General features: G+C 41.5%; 2 protein-coding genes across 5 annotated transcripts in view; one reads left to right on the forward strand and one right to left on the reverse strand.

The window, feature by feature from the left end:
• The window catches only part of LOC109852811 (DNA-directed RNA polymerase III subunit RPC3), a 3,019-nt gene extending 2,447 nt beyond the window's left edge, over positions 1-572 (forward strand). Inside the window, exon 7 of the mRNA XM_020424315.1 lies at positions 386-572. Within this exon, the coding sequence (XP_020279904.1) occupies positions 386-520 (135 nt within the window). The 3' untranslated portion in view covers positions 521-572. The remainder of the gene's footprint in view (positions 1-385) is intronic.
• Positions 573-6,312: 5,740 nt separating this feature from the next.
• LOC109852819 (transcription factor SOX-5) overlaps positions 6,313-19,231 on the reverse strand; it is a 134,832-nt gene continuing 121,913 nt past the window's right edge. For all 4 annotated transcript variants that reach the window (XM_020424328.1, XM_020424331.1, XM_020424329.1 and 1 more), the window contains 6 exons: positions 9,976-10,260; positions 9,208-9,586; positions 7,827-8,048; positions 7,511-7,558; positions 7,189-7,341; positions 6,313-6,886 (listed from right to left, as the gene is read on the reverse strand). In XM_020424328.1, the coding sequence (XP_020279917.1) occupies positions 6,378-6,886; positions 7,189-7,341; positions 7,511-7,558; positions 7,827-8,048; positions 9,208-9,586; positions 9,976-10,260 (1,596 nt within the window). In that variant the 3' untranslated portion in view covers positions 6,313-6,377. The remainder of the gene's footprint in view (positions 6,887-7,188; positions 7,342-7,510; positions 7,559-7,826; positions 8,049-9,207; positions 9,587-9,975; positions 10,261-19,231) is intronic.

A 19,231-nucleotide genomic window follows, 5' to 3' on the forward strand; every position in this document is an offset into this window, starting at 1 on the left:
GGGGTCACTGACCTCGGCCGCGCGGCCTTGACGGGGTCATTGACCTCGGCCGCGCGGCCTTGGCGGGGTCACTGACCTCGGCCGCGCGGCCTTGGCGGGGTCACTGACCTCGGCCGCGCGGCCTTGACGGGGTCACTGAACTCGGCCGCGCGACCTTGGGGGGGGAGGGGAATCATTGACCTCGGCCGCGTGTACGTGTACTAGCTGTCATCGCGGTGACATGTTGTGTCTACTGACAGAATATGTTAAAATAAAAATAATAGCGTGCGCGTAGCGCGCGTCTGTGATGTACTAGTATATAAAAAAAGAGATAAAAATGTTGCAGTACGCGTAGCAGCAAAATAACATAAAGAACGAAATGTTAAAAAGTACATTTTTTTTTTAGATCGCAGAAATGATGACGCCATCAGAAAGCGAACAGCTTGAGAAAGCACAAAATGCGATAAAGAAATTGGCAGCCACAGAATTGCAAATAGATGAAACCTTGTTTTTGTTAACTTTATATTTTCGATATCACTAATTTAACTCTTGTAATCGTTCTGTTTTTTTTATAAAGATACACGTTTAATAAAAGTAAAAAAATAAAACTCTTGTATTTTTATTCATTTATATATAGTTTATATTTATTTATGTATAATAATGATTATACGCTTGTAAAATACAAACAACAAAGAGTACCTAGCTTTCAAATTATTATAATAAATATAATCATATATTTATATGTTTATATATATATACATATATATATATATATATATATTATGTATATATATATGTATATATATATATATATATGTATAGTGCTGCTCTCTCTCTCTCTATTGTGATACAGTGCATTTGATGTCTATCTATAAGGAAAAGTCATCTCTCGGGATGTTTTTTACATAAATGACTAATTGCTATTTTATCAACAATTTTATTCATATTTTAAATATCATGGTTTAAATAATACGTGACATCTCGAATATATACTTTTCCTTTCTAAGAAACATACAAAACCTGTAGAAGAATCATTCATGTGATGTACAGCCCAACTTACGCTCTTACGATCTAAGTTTTTTTTTTTTTTCACAGTTTTTAAATCTGTAAATTATATTTCATTAAAAAAAGTATATGATTCAGTTCGCGACAGTTTTTTTAAATTTGTAAATTATATCTTAAATGAGTTAATTAAGTGTCAGTGCCACTCTGCTCGAGTTTTTGTGTGACTCGATTCTTTCGTAAATAATATATATTCAGCAAAATAAACAATTCTCAGTCGGGATAATGACGAAAGATGACTTTTTCTTTCCTGCTACTGTATAATTTATACGCTCATCTTAACACTGCCACGACAAAAGAAGTTTTTTGTTACGAATATCAATAAATAAAATTTAAAGTAATGTTCTTTTTCCTTTTTCTCAATTTAGCGATTCACTCTCTTACTCATCCCTTCTTATAATACATACTTTTGATTTCCTGCTATTGATATACATCGACAATATATTTCTTACGATCACGAAACTCTTCTAGTAGTGTTAAGATGATCGTGACAATTTTTTGTTCCATTCGCACTTTTTGTAACTCTCTACGTACTATCTTTCTTTCTCTCACGTTTGCACATGCTTTCTCTCTCTTTTTTCTCACACACGCGTGCTCATTCACTTTATCTCTCTCTCTCTCTTTCCCTCATATATTCGCGCTGATATTACGTTAACTATATACATTTCCCATACATACAAGTTTTTATCTAGAAATAGTATCGCATATACCTAAACCTAAAATTGAGTTTCGGTAAAGCGTTATTTTATTATACTTTTTTTTTTCTTATATCATTATAACAACAACGTACATGTAAATGAAGTGAATGCTTGGAATATTGAGAGCGGATGTTAGTGTGTACGTGTGTACGTGTGTAATGTGCGTGTCTGTGGTATGTATTTTCACTTTTCTTTTTTACGTTAAATATGCTATGATATATTTTAGTAGTGTAATTCGATTTATACAATTTACTATTCTTACAGTTTGCATTCGCATTGGTTGCATGTAAAGGCCAGTAAATATAATAATTGTGTATGCGCTGAGAAATTTTTTTTTTTTTTTTTTATTAATCGTGTGTAACGTTTGTGTGACATCTGAAAGTAAGGGGATTGCCGCGCGCTAAAGATCATCGCTAAATTTCAAGCAATCAAACGGACGAAAAATCGATCGAGTTGATGGAATGCAGAACTATTTTGTATTTAAATTAAACATACCGTAAGTAATGAAACACGGATCTCAAAAAAAAAAAAAAAAAAACAAAATAAATAAATAAAAAGAAAGAAAAAAAGAAGAAGAAAAAAAGAAAAAATTAATGAACGCGGGTCGAACTCTTTTTATTGCACGTGTTAGTTTGTATTATTATATCAAATAGTTCGATCACATAAAATTTTGCAAACATGAAAACAATTGCATTAATTTTCGATGTTTTTATACGCGATAACGAAGATATGGCACAATCGAAAGAAAATGCAAGATAGGCAGATCTTTCACCCAAAAAAATATTCAATCTTTTTATTTTAAATAAAAAAACTTGCTCTATCATTTGTTTTTTTTTTATTTTTTTTTTTTTTATTTTTTACTTTGCTTGTGAAAGCCCAACTGGCGATAAAAGGTTGATTTACGAAACACTTTAAAAAAACAAAACTCTTCATGAAAGTTACGAATACAGTTTCACATGTGATGACTTTGTAAAGATTACATTTTCTCGGAAAGTTGCAATATTCTGCAGTTATATATAACATACGTTTGACCAACCAAAACTTTTTATATTACAAAGATTGAAATATACAAATATTAGAATTTTTGACTTTGAGTATTTCAAACATAAATCAACGAACTTTGCTTATCTCGTTCTTGTCAAAACTGGCACGTACAACCTTTTTCGCTACTAGTAAAAGTAATAAGAGGGGGGCTCACCATTTGAATAATGGTCCTAGATAAACAACGACGATATTAATAACTGTAATATTCATATATAATAATGATAATAATAATAATAATAATAATAATTAATAATTAATAATAATAATAATAATAATAATGGTGTCAATAATAATCGTAATAATAAAGACAATAATGACAATGAAAATAAAAATACGCGTATCGCCTTTAAACATTGTCAATCTACATTCTTCGAATAATTACACATATAATTGTAGCTACGTAGATACATCACAATATAGTTACACTGTACATTAATAATATTGACGTTCGTGCCGGATGAAGCGCGTGACCGATGATTCATCCTTCCCCGACACATTGTACAAATCCATTATATACATAAAATAAATTATTATCAACATTAAGCTATTCTATAATCTGACGCCGATCGAGCCCCAACGAAACGGGTGCAGATACATATCGAGGAGATATACTGGCTCTCTTTCTATAAAATATTAGGTACCATGTATATATGTATATATATATTGTATATATACATACACATATACATATACATATACATATACATATATATAGATAGATATATATATATATATATATATACATGTACATGTATAATTGCACTGATCATAAATAACAAGAAAAGGAGAAAAAATGTGAAAAAAAAAGAGAAAAGGAGTCGCAAGAATTCGTTTCACGTTGTGTCAACGTTGCGACTCGGAACTAGAGGTTTTTTTTTTTTTTTTTTTTTTTTTTTTTTTGATTAACCCCCGCCCGCGAAAACTCTATTTGGCACATAAGTATTATCACATCGAGCTCTAAATCATCACCTTTCCTCCTTGTTCGATCGTCCTACAAACCGTCTTGTCTATATTACTACGTTACAACCGTGCGATGCTTTTTTTTTTTTTTTTTTTCTCGCATCGACTTTGCATGAGGCCGTAATCATCCCCGTCAATCCCATTCGCTTTAAATTAACCAATCACACCTTCTTTTTATATTGGTAAAACGTTACTTCGACAGAGTAAACAGAAACATAATGTAACGCAAATGTGTGTTTTTTTCTTTTTACGTCGCATCTCGAACAAATGCGACGACGACGTGTCGCGCGTGACGATTAGATCGTTCGATACGCGCGCCGACGCTCTTTCGACAAATATAACGCTAATTTTCTTTCCGTGAACGTTCTTTCCGTAACGTTGTACTAATTATATTCGACGATTCGCTAATTTTTCACGTTTCTTACATTCGTACATTTTCCTCTCGCCCCATTCCGCGCGTCTCGCTACTCAGTCGACCCATTACCCGCTTCGGCTACTTGCCGCGTATTGTTTTTTTTTTCTTTCTTTCTTTTTACATTACGGACAATAAATTAACGATGAAAATACTATAAGTACTAAGTATTTTTATTACGTTAAACGAAACTGTCACGCACTGGTGATCAATCGCGCGAGCGATTATCTCTCTTATGTGTTTTTTTTTCTCTCACTCGGTTTCGGACCTTTTCTTTCGACGTGTCGAATGTGGGTCGATTTTTATTAAAAAAAAAAAATTTTCTTTCAATGTGTATGTGTACGGGGGGGTACATATACATTAAGAAAAAACTTGACTGGCGGTCGCGAGATAAGATTGCTGACACACGCGCGTGTTCGGACTCGCGATTATTACAGAAGATGCTGCAACGTGGACCAAAGTTTTGTTTATTAATTTTGTGTGTGTGTGTGTGTTCTTTTCTTTTTTTTTTTTTTTTGTATACTTCTCTGTTTCTCCGTCTGTCACAACACACAACCGACCGGAATGGCGTAATCTATATACACGTACACACTTGGAAAGAATTAGGAACAAGATTTTTTTGTTTTGACAATGTCGCAACGCGCGTATCGCTTTATCCAACTCGATAAAAAAGTGCTCGGCACAATTTGCGCGCCGAGCCGACACACGCGCATTGTCTTGTTAAAAATTTATGCGAATAAACACGTATTACGCGTCGTCTCTCTCATCATCTTGCCCGACGTACGTCGATCAAAAGTTGCAGCGTTTGGGTTTTTTGGCCGCTGATTCCGCACCGGTTGTCTCTCCACGTGTATTAAACTATTGACACGATTCGGTGGATGTGAGTTTTCTTTTTTTTTGTTTTGTTTTTTCAAATGATTTATATAGTATTTTTGATTACGATGAAGAAAACGCGAGAAGAAGTTCGACTTCGCCGACGCGCGCGCAAGAGACGCGCCACCCTCCTCTCTGGTGTAACCGCGTGAGTGTTTGCGAAAACGAAATGTCCGAGAGATTAGAACCGTCTATACACGGGTCTTTACGACCTCTTTGAGGCGTCGTTTCGTGTTGTTTTCAGTTTAGACTGCGGGTAGTTTAGAATGCGTACGGGTGAAGTATTTCGTTTGAGAAATGCCACAGCGCGCGCGCGGAAAAACGAAAACAACGAGTTTAACACAAGGCGAGTTTTCGCGGCCGTCGACTATTGCGCGTGCGAAGCGAATAAACACATTCGAGTCTCGATACGAACTGTATCTCGAAATAGCGGTACATCGCGAAGCGATAGGGAAAGAGGCGCGAACGCGAAAATCAAAATGCGAAATATCGGGGGGCGCGAATATATAAGACGCTTAACTTTTTCAATAATAAAATAGTCTAATAATTTGTAACAATGTTCGTTTCGAAATATTTAACGTGCGTGTGTGTGTGTGTGTGTTTGGACGAGTCGCCAGATAGATTTTGGACGCTGCATCGAAGCGTGAACAATTCCACGAGATGAGAAATGACATTTTTTATTGATACTTGCAGGCAGGAGTCGCGTACGGAGACTTTTCTTCTAAATCGGAGAAGGGGGTGAACTATACTCGGGGCCGCGTTTCTCGGTTTTTTTTTTTCATTTTTCATCAAAGCGCCCGCATATATGTAATACTAAAACACATTCGTCAACGTTCCTTCGCGGTATAGATGAATAAGAACGACCGACAATCAAGCGACATCACAACGGCGATATTGAAGAGCGGAGACAAGCACCGCATTTTTTTTCCGCTTCGCAGAATAGGTCTTTTACGTTTCGTGTACGATGGCACAGAGATAAAACGTTTTTTTTTTTTTTTTTTTTTTAAATCACAACCTCGGATGAGGTTTCGAGACGCTCGATTCCTCTCTTCCTCGTAATCTTCCTTCTGGCTCTCGCTTCGCTGCGTGAAGAAATGTCGAGTCAAAATTCGCGTCCTTGTGTGCGTGTTTGCGGCTTACTCGAGACGCTACTCGAGCGGGCTGTGTCATACCGCGACAGACGAAACTCATTCCGATTACCAGAAGAGCTCGTGAGTAAGTCTTGACGTGGACGCCGCTGCCGCGGCCGCCGCGGCCGCCGCCGCGGCTGCAGCCGCCGACGATGATGACGACGATGAGGACGATGACGCTCCGGGTGGCCAAAGGCATGGCTGACCCGGAGCCGCGGTTCAATCCTCGTCGTGATGCCGCGGACTCGCGTCGTATCCACCGATCGAGCCGGAATTCTCGGGCGAGAAGTTCATCATGTCCGTGGGCGAGAGACTGTCCTGCGGATAATAGAACGACGGATGGTCCGAGCTCGGGCCGGCGGTGCCACCGCCGCCGCTGCCGCCGTTCAACATCGTCGCCGGCGGCGAGACCGACGGACGCGCCGACGGGCCAGCACCCGTACTCGAATGATGCTGCGTGCCGGTGAGATCGGCCCCGACTGGCGACAGAAAGTTCATCTCGGTGCCGCCGTCCCGGCACCACAGCTGCCGCATCTCTTGTCGCCGCTGTCGCATCAGCGATTTGTATTCGGAGATGCGCATCTTCTTGCCGTCCACGATACACGTGCGTTTCGGTCGCGGTCGGTACCTATAGTCCGGATGTTTCTCCATGTGCAGTTTCGACAGCCGCGATTGTTCCTCGTAGTACGGTTGTTTCTCCGAGTTCGACATCGCCTTCCACCGGGCGCCTGTAAAACAAAAAAAAAAAGAAAAAAAATACACCGCGCGTTCAAAAGCATGTAATTAAATATTCTACGGTAAAAAAAAAAAAATCTTTGAATGTATATACGTTATAGATATCAAAGTTTCATATTTTTATTTTATTTTGTTTTAGAGCGTATAAATCTACGAGAGAATTTACGCACATGTATTTAATAATTGCAAACTTGATCAAGTTGAACTGATTAAAATTAGAACAATATTGCAATCAATTGAAGAATATAACCATAAATATCAGAATTTATTATGTATTAACGGTGTTTTTCCTTACCGAGAATTTTCGATATGTTGGAATTGTGCATATCCGGACAGGCTTTCAAGATCTTCCTGCGCTCATCTTTGGCCCAAACCATGAACGCGTTCATAGGTCGTTTGATATGTGGCTTGTTCTCACCCTCCCGTTTCTGCTGCCTCACCATTTTAGCTGAGGAGAGAAAGAGAGAGAAACAGGGGCGTTAGATGTCACGTCGTCGTCGTGATTCACGATACTCTCGTGAGAAACGAATCTGATTTCGCGAGGGCGTTTCGTTTGGCACTCTCAAAACAAGAGTGTAATATTAGCCTAATCGTTACACTCATAGAAGACTGCTTACCTTTTTCCGTTATGTCTTCCGCTACTTTATACGCCGGATCTCGCCACACTGCAATTTCAAAATCGAATTACATGTATCAAAAGCGTGCGAACAAGAATGAAAGAACTTGGTGATTGTCGCGAATATTTATTATTATTATTATTTTTTATATAGTAAATATATTCATATTTTATTCCATATTTGTATAACATCGCTTGTTTTTTTTTTTTTTTTTTACAAATCTTTTATACAAAAAAATCAAAATGCACAATTGTAATTAATTAATGCCAAGTCCGCGAGATTTGATCGATACCGAGATTTCGATATATCTACTCACTGTGAGGCGTCGAGAGAAAGTCTTGCTCTTCCTGTGGCGTTTCTTCCCGAGAGCTCGAATGTTTGATCGGCCTTTGAGTTTGGGCCGACGGTGGCATCGCACCCGCGCTCGGCGGCAAGTAGAGCCCGTGCATCGCAAAGTGCTTTTCCACGGCGGCGACCGCAGCGGCCGCCGCGGATCCGCCCGGTCCACCGGCCTCGTCCTTGGACATTACCTTGCCCACTGTAACGGGATAAATTGAAGAAATGTATGTTATGTTGTACGCGCGCGATGAAGAATAATCAAATCGAGAGTAGAAAATGATTTCGAGATATTTCGATCGGTGAAAGACACGTGTTGAATTCTTCGCGTCCAATTCAAACTCGATCGCAACATTTTTTGGCAAACATTTTTCATTTCACGTAGCTGGTTTTGTTTTCGAAGAGTTTGAAAATTCAACATTTTGCAATAAATTTGTAAATAAGAACATGTTTTTTTTTTTTTCATAAAATTAAAGAGAGATTGGATTTTCCTTGCCGCTAAATTATTAACAGACATTATATCGTCGTCGAATAAAGTGACAAAATAAAGTAACGCGTCGCGATGCACGACTTTTGCGAGACGACTCGTTCTAACGTTACAATGACGTTACAGCTGGGAAATCTCGCGGTTTTTCTCTTGGCGAATCTCATTACGCAGCCCTTATCGGGCGGAATCGCGTTACGCGTCGTTGATTATGGGCACGAGAGCTATATATTGCGCCGGTCCAGGCAAAAACCAGATACGAGCCAGAAACAGGTTCTTTCTCTTGCGGGATGAGCGTTCGAATGGAAAAAAAAACAAAAAAAAAAAGATAAGCCGCGCGAGCAATCGCGGAAAACTAATTCCGCTCGAGGATGATTTGAAGTGTTCATCATCGGCATAAAGTCGCGCCGCGCGCGCCACTTAATCGCGCGTCTTTCTTTTCAAAAGCCATTTACCGCAATTGCCAATTTGCATTTGTTCTATGAAAAAAAAAAAAAAAAAACGAATGTATCGCGCACAACCAGTTCTGTTCCATTAACGACGATTTTACCACCACTCGAATCGTGTTGCAAAAAGTGCACATTACTTTAATCACGCGGTTCACAATTCGAATTATGATCAACGGAATCGAACCGATTGACGCACAGTGCAAGTTTTCCGAGAAAATTTTCTACAAAAAAAAAAAAAAAAAAACATACGCAATCGTCACGCGAACACAATGAGATCGTATTCAAGATAATTGCTTCGTCGTTTTGATATTTCTAATTCACTCAAACGATAGAGAAGCGACGTTTGACTTCCGTTCTTATTTCTTTCTTTTTTTTCTTTTCTTTTTTTTTTTATCGCTAAAAACATCGCAAAATGTTGTTTCACTCACTCGGAGAAGATAGGGTACTGAGATGCGGCGGCAAGCCCGCGTAAGGAAGCGTCGGCAGATAATTCCGCGGTATCGGCAGTCCTGGCGGGAAAAGCTTGGGCGCGGTCGCCGCGAGCGGTTGCTCCTGCTGACCGCTACTTCCGGCGCCGGTCGAGTGAGAATCGCTACCGGGCGACGAGGATGACGCTGTTGCACCCGAGGACGTCGACTTCGGCTTGGTTAGGTTCAACGGCGCGTCGAGATCCTGAAGCGGCGGGGCCGTCGGGGCTACGGCGGAGGAGATCGGTGCCGGTGACGACGATTCCTTCTCCATTTGCGTGGTCATCTGCGCGAGATGCGCGGTCGCCCAGCTCGGGCCTTCCCGATGACTGCTGATCATCTGCGAACGAGAGAAGGTAGTCTCTCTAAAAATATCTTCTTTTACGTCTCCTTCGACGATTACCGATCGATTAATAATAAGATTAATAATAAGATACTATGTAACTAATTTAACTTTCATGTAATAATAGAAAAAAATGTTTTTTTTTTTTTTTATTTAAGTGAACACCGACGTTTGGCGCTTTCCGAGTCTTTTTCCTACGAATAGTTCGAATTTTTTCCGACCGATTAAATAACAGAACAGATCGCGAAAGTGATCGAGTGTGTCGCGAGAAAATGCGGTATTTGATTATACAATGCAATTGTGAGCGGACACTTGAAAACATATGTGGGCGCGCGCGAGCAAGCACCAATATCGCTACAACAACACGATAAATCCGATCGACGTACATTGGCGATGGAGTTGATGTGCTTGTTGCCGGTTGTGGCGGTCGACGTGGCCGGTGGCGGCGGCATGGACGATTGTACGGGCAACCCTCTGAGCTGCTCGAGAAACGGCAGGAACATAAACGACTGCGGCCCCGACATGCTCAGCTGGCTCTTTGTCATCTGAGCCTGCAACTCCTGGATGTTGTGCTGCATGATGTGCTCTTGCTGCCGCTTCAAGTGCTCCGTTTGCAGCCGCTGCATCTCGATTTGCTTCTGCGAGTCGACCGTCATGTGAGCGGGATACGACTGTAAAGGCACACGGACCACTAATTAAAGGGACGCTCTGCGCTCCGCTCTGCACCGACGGTTCTACATACCGAGAGATGAGAGAGAGAGAGAGAGAAAAAGAAGAGATTCGCACACAAAGACGATGGCGGCGAGATCATGACGTTCGCTATCGCGGGGGTGAAACAAACTGTTCGTTGGAACAACTCCGTTCGCACGGATAAATTATATCGGACGTGTTGCCGGGACAATGTAAGAGTCGAGTCAAATTGCGCGATGCGATTGCCACTTTGTGCCGCTAACGACTCGTATACGACCCGAACGTCGTAAAGACCGTTTCATATATGCCTTTCATACGCGTACGTTTCATATATTTCAGACGCGGATTGCAGTTTTGTTGTTCCGAGCGCGGAATTCTCTTTTTTTCTCGAGCTTCGTTCGTGCGATGCGCTTCAATATGACATTACAATGAATAAAAGAGATATTGCACCGTCAGAGATACTCGTCCTCGTTACTTTAATAACCTGGACGCAAGTTTCGCAGGCGCATCGCGCGAAGAACTTTTATTGTTCGTTCGCACGTTATGTTTAAAAAAACAAAAAAAAAAAAAGAATTTCAGCCGTGGTGCAGAAGCGGGTTTTTTTTTTTTCTAGCGAATTAAATAAAGTAATAAGTACGAGTCGGACGAGTTCGTTGCTTCGACCAGATGTACAAACGGCGACGATCTTTTGCTGACATTTGTGCAAGTTTGTATAAATAAGTTACATATATAGTGTTATATTATTATTTTACTCATATAACTCTTGTATAAACTCCGCGTCTTTTTGCATACAAATAAATATAAAACAGCACATACTTCGGGGTCATATATGAATGCGTATTGATATTACGCGAAACACATTGCGTAGAAGGAACCACTGCTTGACAAATCAGCGGTTAGTGGGATAAAAAAAAAAAAAAATCGAATAGTTGTTTCGCGAGTGAAAAAAAAAAGCTGCTGTCACTTTTTATACTTCACGTGGATAAAATTATTTTGCGTACGAAACGTGTCAATTATAAATGTTTACTGAATAAATATTTTATTTTACTTTTTATTTTATCAACACACACACACATACACACACGTATTTTTACGCTGCGTAATTTTAATATAGGGGAACACAGATTATTTATCAAGGAATTCCGAGTAGAGTGTCAAATTATCAAACTCTTCTCCTCTCTTTGAGTATCAACTTATTACGTAGATATATTTTAACACGATGTTACAACTCTCGGCGTCGCAATAATATCTCGTCGACAAAAGACGGATTATCGCCTCGCAATTAAGAGGTTGAAGAATTCTAATTGCGCGTCTTCTCGTCTGTTATAATATATATATCGCGCTATCAAGCCAAGCTTCCTCTCCTCCAGCCAAGTGCATAGCCAGCGAATTTTCCAATGTGCGCGATATTAATAGCATTAGGACGTGTACGACGGTATAAGTCGGCGGACTCTTGAACGGGCGAGAGCGTTTGATCCAATCTCCTGCCCACAGGAGAAACGCGCAACAATTTACACGACGAATATCATTGTGCTTTACTACTTTTCTACGTCCTGGCTGCGATCCAGATATGTGTGGGGTTTATTTTAGACGATAAGGAAGACGTTTATTCATCCAGCCTGTGCGCACCAGCTGAGAAGTCACGCGCGCGCGCGCGCGCGTGGAAATGCGGAGATGCACGCCCGTGGATGGACGCTGCCGTCCTTCCTCCCCGAGGGAGTCTCCGTGCGCTTATATGTTAATTTCTTCCACATTCGACGAAGAGAAAATTAATTTACGATCGAGAATGTGATCGACGCGACTCCCCGGAATCTTTGACACAGCCGTGGCGCGGAGAGTCTCTCGATGAAAAAAAAACAAGAACGCGCGTCAACTTACATACGTTTGTTATACAATCGTAAAATAATTGTATAATGAACACACGGTTACGCGAGGCAAAAAAAAAAGAACTACGTTCGGTTTTTGTGTGTCACTCAATATGACAACGCATCTGTGCAAAACAGAGTGTTGCACAAGCGTCGATAAGCGGTGACCTTCCGTGTCAATTAGTTATTGCCGGATACTTCTTGTGATCTTCGCGAGTTTGTTAAAAACGATAGCAGAAATTACCGAGCAATGTAATCTAGACCTAGATATCGAAGCGAAATATATAATAATACTACGCGCGAAAAATATATGTGCGAAAAATCGATCGATCTCGTCTTCAACTTTGCGTCCCACATTGCTGCGAACCACCTTTCGCAACTGAGTTAATTAGTTTGCGATGATGATCGAAACACAAAAAAACAGTTTTTTTATTTCTTTTGACAATGTGCCGCGGTCTCTCGGTGGAGAGAACTCGGGGGAGGAAACGATTGTTGTTGCTATTGAAGCTAGCGTTGTATTAAGCTGTGAGCGAAATTAACCGGACAGTTCGTTACGAGTCATTAAGAGTATCGTATGACTACGTTCTTCATTCTGCATTCGTTGACGTTACTATCTTTTACGACGCGTCGGTACGGCAAGAGGACCGACGGCTCAAAGGCTTGCCGAACTGTGCGTTTATGTTCCTGCGCGAAGCGCATACGCGCATGTGCGTTCATTGAGACCACATGTCGCTGTTCGTTTTGGTAACGCCAATGGAATCGGCCACCGGGAGAAGACAATGCCGACGCGACCGGATAACGCCAATTCGGGTAACATCTTCGGTTCGCGGCATCTATAATGGGCGAGCAAAGGCGACACAGCGAAGGAGAAGAGAGGAGGAGAGAAAGGAAGAGAGCGAGAGAGAGAGAGAAAGGAGGAGAAAGCAAAAGAAAGAGAGAGAAAGAGAGAGACAGAGAGAGAGAGAGGGAGAGAGAGAGATAGAGAGAGAGAGAGAGAGAGAGAAAGAGGCGACTGGAACTTCATTATTCATTTGCACAGTTCAGTTATGCCGATGATACGTATCCGTGACAGCTATACCGCCCACAGTGGCTAAATATAAACAGGCGGGGTGCCAGCAAGTTCCATTCACATTCACATCTACACGCGACGCGGCGGTTTAGTAAGTGAGCATAAGAATATAAGGAGCTCCGTTCTGAATATGCATCCGCGCATTGACGCCAACTGCACGGACTAAACTTAGCCTCGCAATTACCGAAACATACCTACCCTCTCGCCCTCCTCGCCCCGCAATAATCATTATTCTGACGTTTATTTTGTAACCCGCGGATCGGTCGATCGGGCGATTTCGAAAATGACGCGAGAGAAAGTGCGTCGCTTTTTTTTTCTCAGACCAGTGTGATAATAATCACGCGCAAGATTTTGTTGAATAATAATAATTCGACAACGACATATTCATCTCACGTTTTTATTATAATATTATAATGCACGTACTTTTTTGCAATTCGCAACATAGAAGCGCGCAATGTAGAAGCAGTTCGGAAAGAAAGTAACAACCCCGTGTTGAAAATTCAAGACGCGTTTTCTTCGGCGTAGGACGCGGATTTCAGTTTTTTTTTTTTTTTTTTTTTTTTTTTTTTTTTTTATCGTACAACGAACAATATTGCGTTGCATCACGACCGAACGCGGATTTTTGTCCGGTTGCGGCGGGCGTTGCCACAAAATGCGAGGCTAAAGGCCACGAAATTCGCTTGTCTAGATTTAGAATCGGAGCCACTGGAGTTGCGAGTGCAAGGGGGACATGCTGGGGTGACGTAGATCCACCGGAAGTGGTTCATACTTCACGTGCGTTATAAAGACTGTCACTGCGCGGATACTGTCTAAAATTACGTCGCGCTGCCAAGAGCGCGCGGCGGCGACGACGACGACGACGACGACGACGACGACGACGACTCCAAAGACGACGTGAACAACCCCGCAACGTAGATCGGATTATGAGCCCTCCCGGATGTCAGACGCAATCTTATCGCTCGATCGCCTTCGTCCGAAATACATAGCTTTATGAATAATCGATTGAACGGAACGCAAGAGAAAGAGAGAGAGAGAGAGGAAGGGACGCGGCGCAAGGAGCCCGATCTTGTGCTTTGCTAGTCCCTTCTCCGCGGCCGAGACAACAAGGAGCCGAGGAATAAAAAAACAAAAGCGCCGCTGCACTCTTTAATGGAATTTTAAAAGAGTCCCGCGAAGAGAGGGAGAAAGAGAATCTCCATCGACACATAAGAGGGTGGTCACTGGATACATAAATGATGGACCGCTTTGAACGGGATTCGCTCTGTACAGAGCTCGCGTCGCAACTCTATAGAGAGGAGAGAGGGAGAGAGAGAGAGAGAGAAAAAGAGAGAGAGAGAAAAGAGGACTCGTATGAATTGCGAGAATCTAGGGCAACCGGAAGCGGTATTTTCGTGGCGCCGCTTTTCGAATGTGACGGAGAAGTATAGATCGTTCGTGTGTGGGGAGGTATAACCCCGATCCCGTCTCTTCGTCTCTCTTTTTCATCGTGAATCTTCATTGTGTCCGCGATCAATTTGCTTTACCCGCGTCCGCTATTTTTTTTTTTTTTTTTTCACGTTAATTGCGCGCTCAACTCAAATCTTTAGAGAAAAAGAAATTTCGCGCGTGCTCCGAAGAAAAATTCTATATCCAATCGTATAATATATCTTGTATGTATTCTCGATGGAATGACGGCACGATTTATGTACCTTTCTCCGGGGACTGCGGGATCAGCAATCAAGAAAACAGGCGCGCGTCTCGCACGCGCGATCGTCAAAAGACAAGAAGAGGTACGGCCTCGCCATCGGGCCTCGCCTCGGAATCCTCATAATCATAGATCAGGCCGGTCCCGTAATTTGGACGCGTGTTCGGTATACAGAGACGCACGGGTGTATTACAGCACCGTATTTTCAGATATCTTTATTGGCCGATGTTTATTATCTATTCGCTGCCTCTAAAATCCTTTTGATATTCCGCATTCGGCGGATAAACAAATCGGTCGATCATCGAGCCCGGTTTCTCGCGCTCTCGCGCACACGAAAGCGCGGCTAATATTAATAATTCCGTTGCCGCGTGTACTCTCCCCCCCTCTCCCGTTGCCGTTCGATACACCGTATTTCGTATTTCGATATTATCTGCGAATTGGCGCTGATTGGTGCGCGCGCGGCGCTGGTGTTGCGTTTTATTACGCGAGTCTCGTCTCAATATCGCAAACAAACCGGATACATATCACAAAGACGACTTTGTTCTCATTTTCAATTCGCGTCGTCTCTCATCGAGTTTCTACGAGTAATTTGTGATAATGCCGGCGGAATTAAAACTATATATATACACACACACACACACACATATGTGTAAGATCGCCGATGTGATTCCTCTCGCTATAGATTTTAGCACTTTATCAAACGGTTACATCATATTGCTCCGATATATCTCTCTCTCTTTCCGGGAAAAAGATTAAGATAATCGCGCCAGTAAATGACCAATTAAGAAATATTGTCACAGATAGTGTTGCGCCGGTCTTCTTACTTTGAACAGAGAGAAGACTTTGAAAGAGAGAGAACATCGTCGTTATGCATTCGCTTTTTTTTTTTTTTTTTGTTTCGCAGACTATATTATATATGCGTATGTATGCGCCAAGAATAATCATTGTTGTTTGTAACGTGAGCGGAATACATTAGAATATCTGATGCATTTCTATGTAATAATTAAGCTTCTTTGCAAATGGGATCGTGAGAAGGTGCGTGGAGAGGTGCGAACGCGCGGTGCGACATTAACGTGCGCGTGTATCAAAAGATACTCTTCGTAAATGCGCGCGTGTTTCATCGCCCTTAAACCGCGCGATGACGATGCCGTTCACACATGACACATTTTTCGGTATTTTGCGATTTCGTCTTCGTTCTCCACATCCCTGCCAAATGACACGAATACCGTCACACGACCGGTGGTCGACATTCGCGCTTGAATCGATCGAAGATTCAAGGCTCTTTTCGCTCGAAATTGCGACAAAACGTGTTTCTTTTTTTTTCTTTTTTTTTTTTGACAGAATTACGTTAAAAAATTCTCACAATACTCGTTCACGCGAATTGTCTGTAAACACGAAGATCTCACTGTTAACACACACGCACGCGCACACACACAATGCAACTAATTTGAATATTTTGTTACCAAAAATGTTTTTTTTTCTTCAAATGGCTTCGCAAGACTTGAAGAAAAAAAAAAATAATGAAAGGATTAAAAACACTTTTTATAGATGAAATGTTCACTTTCTTAGCGGCCCGTCCGCGAACGACGTATTTTCCGCGCGCAAAGCACAGATTAAATATTTGAACCACTTCGCAATTTATTCGAAGACTTGAAAGATCTTAGCCTTTTCGTTGCATAAGCGGTTTTATTTTCGCGTATCTTTATTTCTTTCCGTTAAGAAGATATTCTTATCTCTGCGAAGTCAACATTGTACGCTAAGTATACATGTCCTCTCTCTGCTTTAGCAATATATTACTAATTAGCACATCGTTTGAATTATCTCAGAGTCTTCTTTGATTAAAATAAATTGTTAATGCCGTAAGATTTAAATTCTTGCGTCAAACGAATCATTATTGCGCAAATCTAAAACAAAGAGAAATATCATACAAAGATGTTTTCGAATATGTGGTTTCTTTTATTATTTTTTTTTGTTTCAGCACTTTGGCTTCTTACGAGTTTCCGGCTTGTTTCTGATGTACGTGTGCGTGTGAGTGCGCGTTAATAACATTAAATCCTGATATTACGACGCGTATGACAGGCGCGTATATACTGGTAAGACGCGGACAGTGTTCCTCTTACGGTCTCGGGGATTCGTCGCGGATCGAAATAAGCTGCGGCGATGAGCCGGCTGTCAGCAGGATTATTGTCCTCGGCTTCTTACACTCGCCACCGGGGAGTTCTTTCCGTAAGGATCCGTGTGCGGTAAGGGTGAGATGGTGTGTGACTCTCTCTGGGGACCCCGGGGGAATGTCGGGACGTGTGTCCGAAGTACAACCCCCCGTCCCGTCAACTTTGAAGCAAGCAAGACGGCAATCGCGTCGCCTGTCTCTTTCGGTCTCTTCTTACTTTCCTACCCCGGCGTATCTTCTTTTTTTTTTTTTTTCACGTCGCTTCCTTCGGCTCGATTCGTTTCTTTCAGCAATATAAGAGAGAAAGAAGAGAGAAAAGAAGATGAGAGAAAGAAGGAAGAAAGATAGACACACGTCCTTCTCACATCCTTCCCCTTTCGTTCTGCGAGAACTACTCGAGGGACTCTCTTTGTCTCCATCATCGGCGTTCCCATCAACGATCACCTCTCTTCGTCCCCCCTTCCCTCGAGATCCCACAGAGAGACTCATCTCTAGTGGCGTGGCAGCCGACAACCGTCACTGTGCCACTTTGACACCTCGATCGGTTTATACACCGCGATGACGGTGTCAACAAACGCGTCTCATTCTCAGCTCGCGAGAAATGAAGGAGGATTATCGTTTTCGTCGTACCGAAAGTACGGCGCGAGCGTCGCTTTTCTCACAATCTTTATCACAATGCCGTATAATAGAACGCAATTACGTAGCTACAAGTTGTTACACTTCTTCATCAATGCAAAGAAAGATAAAATTCGATCGAGATAGAAAAATGTTTTCGCTTCGCGAAAAGTGTCGCGAAATACATTCCTCTCTTACTAGTAAAAAAAAAAAAAAATAACAAAGAGAGAAATAACTGTTTACAAAAAAATAGTCGACTTCGGGAATTAAAAAATACATTTATTAATTTAAATATAAAAAAAAGTAAATTTTTTTCTCTCAGAAAAAATAGTTTTCCATCAAGAGGCTCGAGATAAAAGAAAAAAACACACAATCACGACTCCTAAAAAACCCCTACCCACCGATTTGTCGGAACAAAAATAATTCGATTTTGTTTTGTTTCAGTCGCTCGAGGATTGAAACAATACTGTATAAAATATATATGCAAGGCGGAAAGTGATTAACTCCTAACAAGTCAAGATTTGCTTGGCGCCGCGCGACCGCAACCCACATTTCCGCTAGTTGATGACCCCGGTGAGAGGTAATACGTTGAAGTAGCGCGCACGACGAAGAGAGAACTTAGGGAGAAAGCAATAAGAAGAAGATAGAGGGTTAAAACCACACAATATACACCCGAGAAGAGTACGCGCCACCCGCGTAAATGCATCCTTACCCCCCCGCTTGTTATATATGCCCCCTTTCCGAGTTGTGCGATGAGTACAATAAGCAGCTCCCTTTGCATTTTTCTCTTTATCTCTCAACCGACTTTAATTAATTTTATATACACGCGCCTATATACACGCGGCTCGGCACACGCCGAGCAAAATCTTCTTAATTCTTTTCTTTATCTCTTTTTTTCACCTTCTTCTTTCTTGCGTTTGTTGAATTATTATTTTTAGCTCGTTTTAATCCGCTTTCTTATTCCGACGTTTTTATTTCGACGTTCTCGCTTAGCGCAGGAGAAACGGAAAAATATATAACGCACACGCGATGCACGTGCCGCACAGTAGTGCCGCGCTTCTCTCGTATATTCAAGCAGCGTAACCGCGATTCTAATTCACGATGTTGACGACGCGTAATTGTCCGCGCGTGAGTGAATACAATTGTGCAAGATCTTTTTCCGTCGGAAAGAAATTGCTCGATTCATCGTTAAACATGTACATATATATATATGGATACATATATTAAAAGAGAGAGAAAAAAAAACGAGAGATCCGCGCGCTCGTTGACTGATGACGCGTAATTCAGAGATCTCACGAGAAAAGATCAATTTCCTCGCGCGCGCAGATTGAATAAAATAAATTTCGAGATTATTGTGAAACGCAATTCAGAAATTGCCAGATTCAACGCGAAAGAGAAGGAAAAGACGAGAGAGAGAGAGAAGGAGAGAAACAGAGAAACATATCTGACAGTGTCACTGTCTATCTTTGGAAACACAGATCTTGCACATATATATATAAATTTAATGCAGATTAATTAGATTTTCCAACACGCGGCGGCAACTTGCCGT

The sequence above is a fragment of the Pseudomyrmex gracilis genome, unplaced genomic scaffold, assembly GCF_002006095.1.
Source record: "Pseudomyrmex gracilis isolate BER0280 unplaced genomic scaffold, ASM200609v1 scaffold_36, whole genome shotgun sequence".
Lineage (NCBI taxonomy): Eukaryota > Metazoa > Arthropoda > Insecta > Hymenoptera > Formicidae > Pseudomyrmex > Pseudomyrmex gracilis.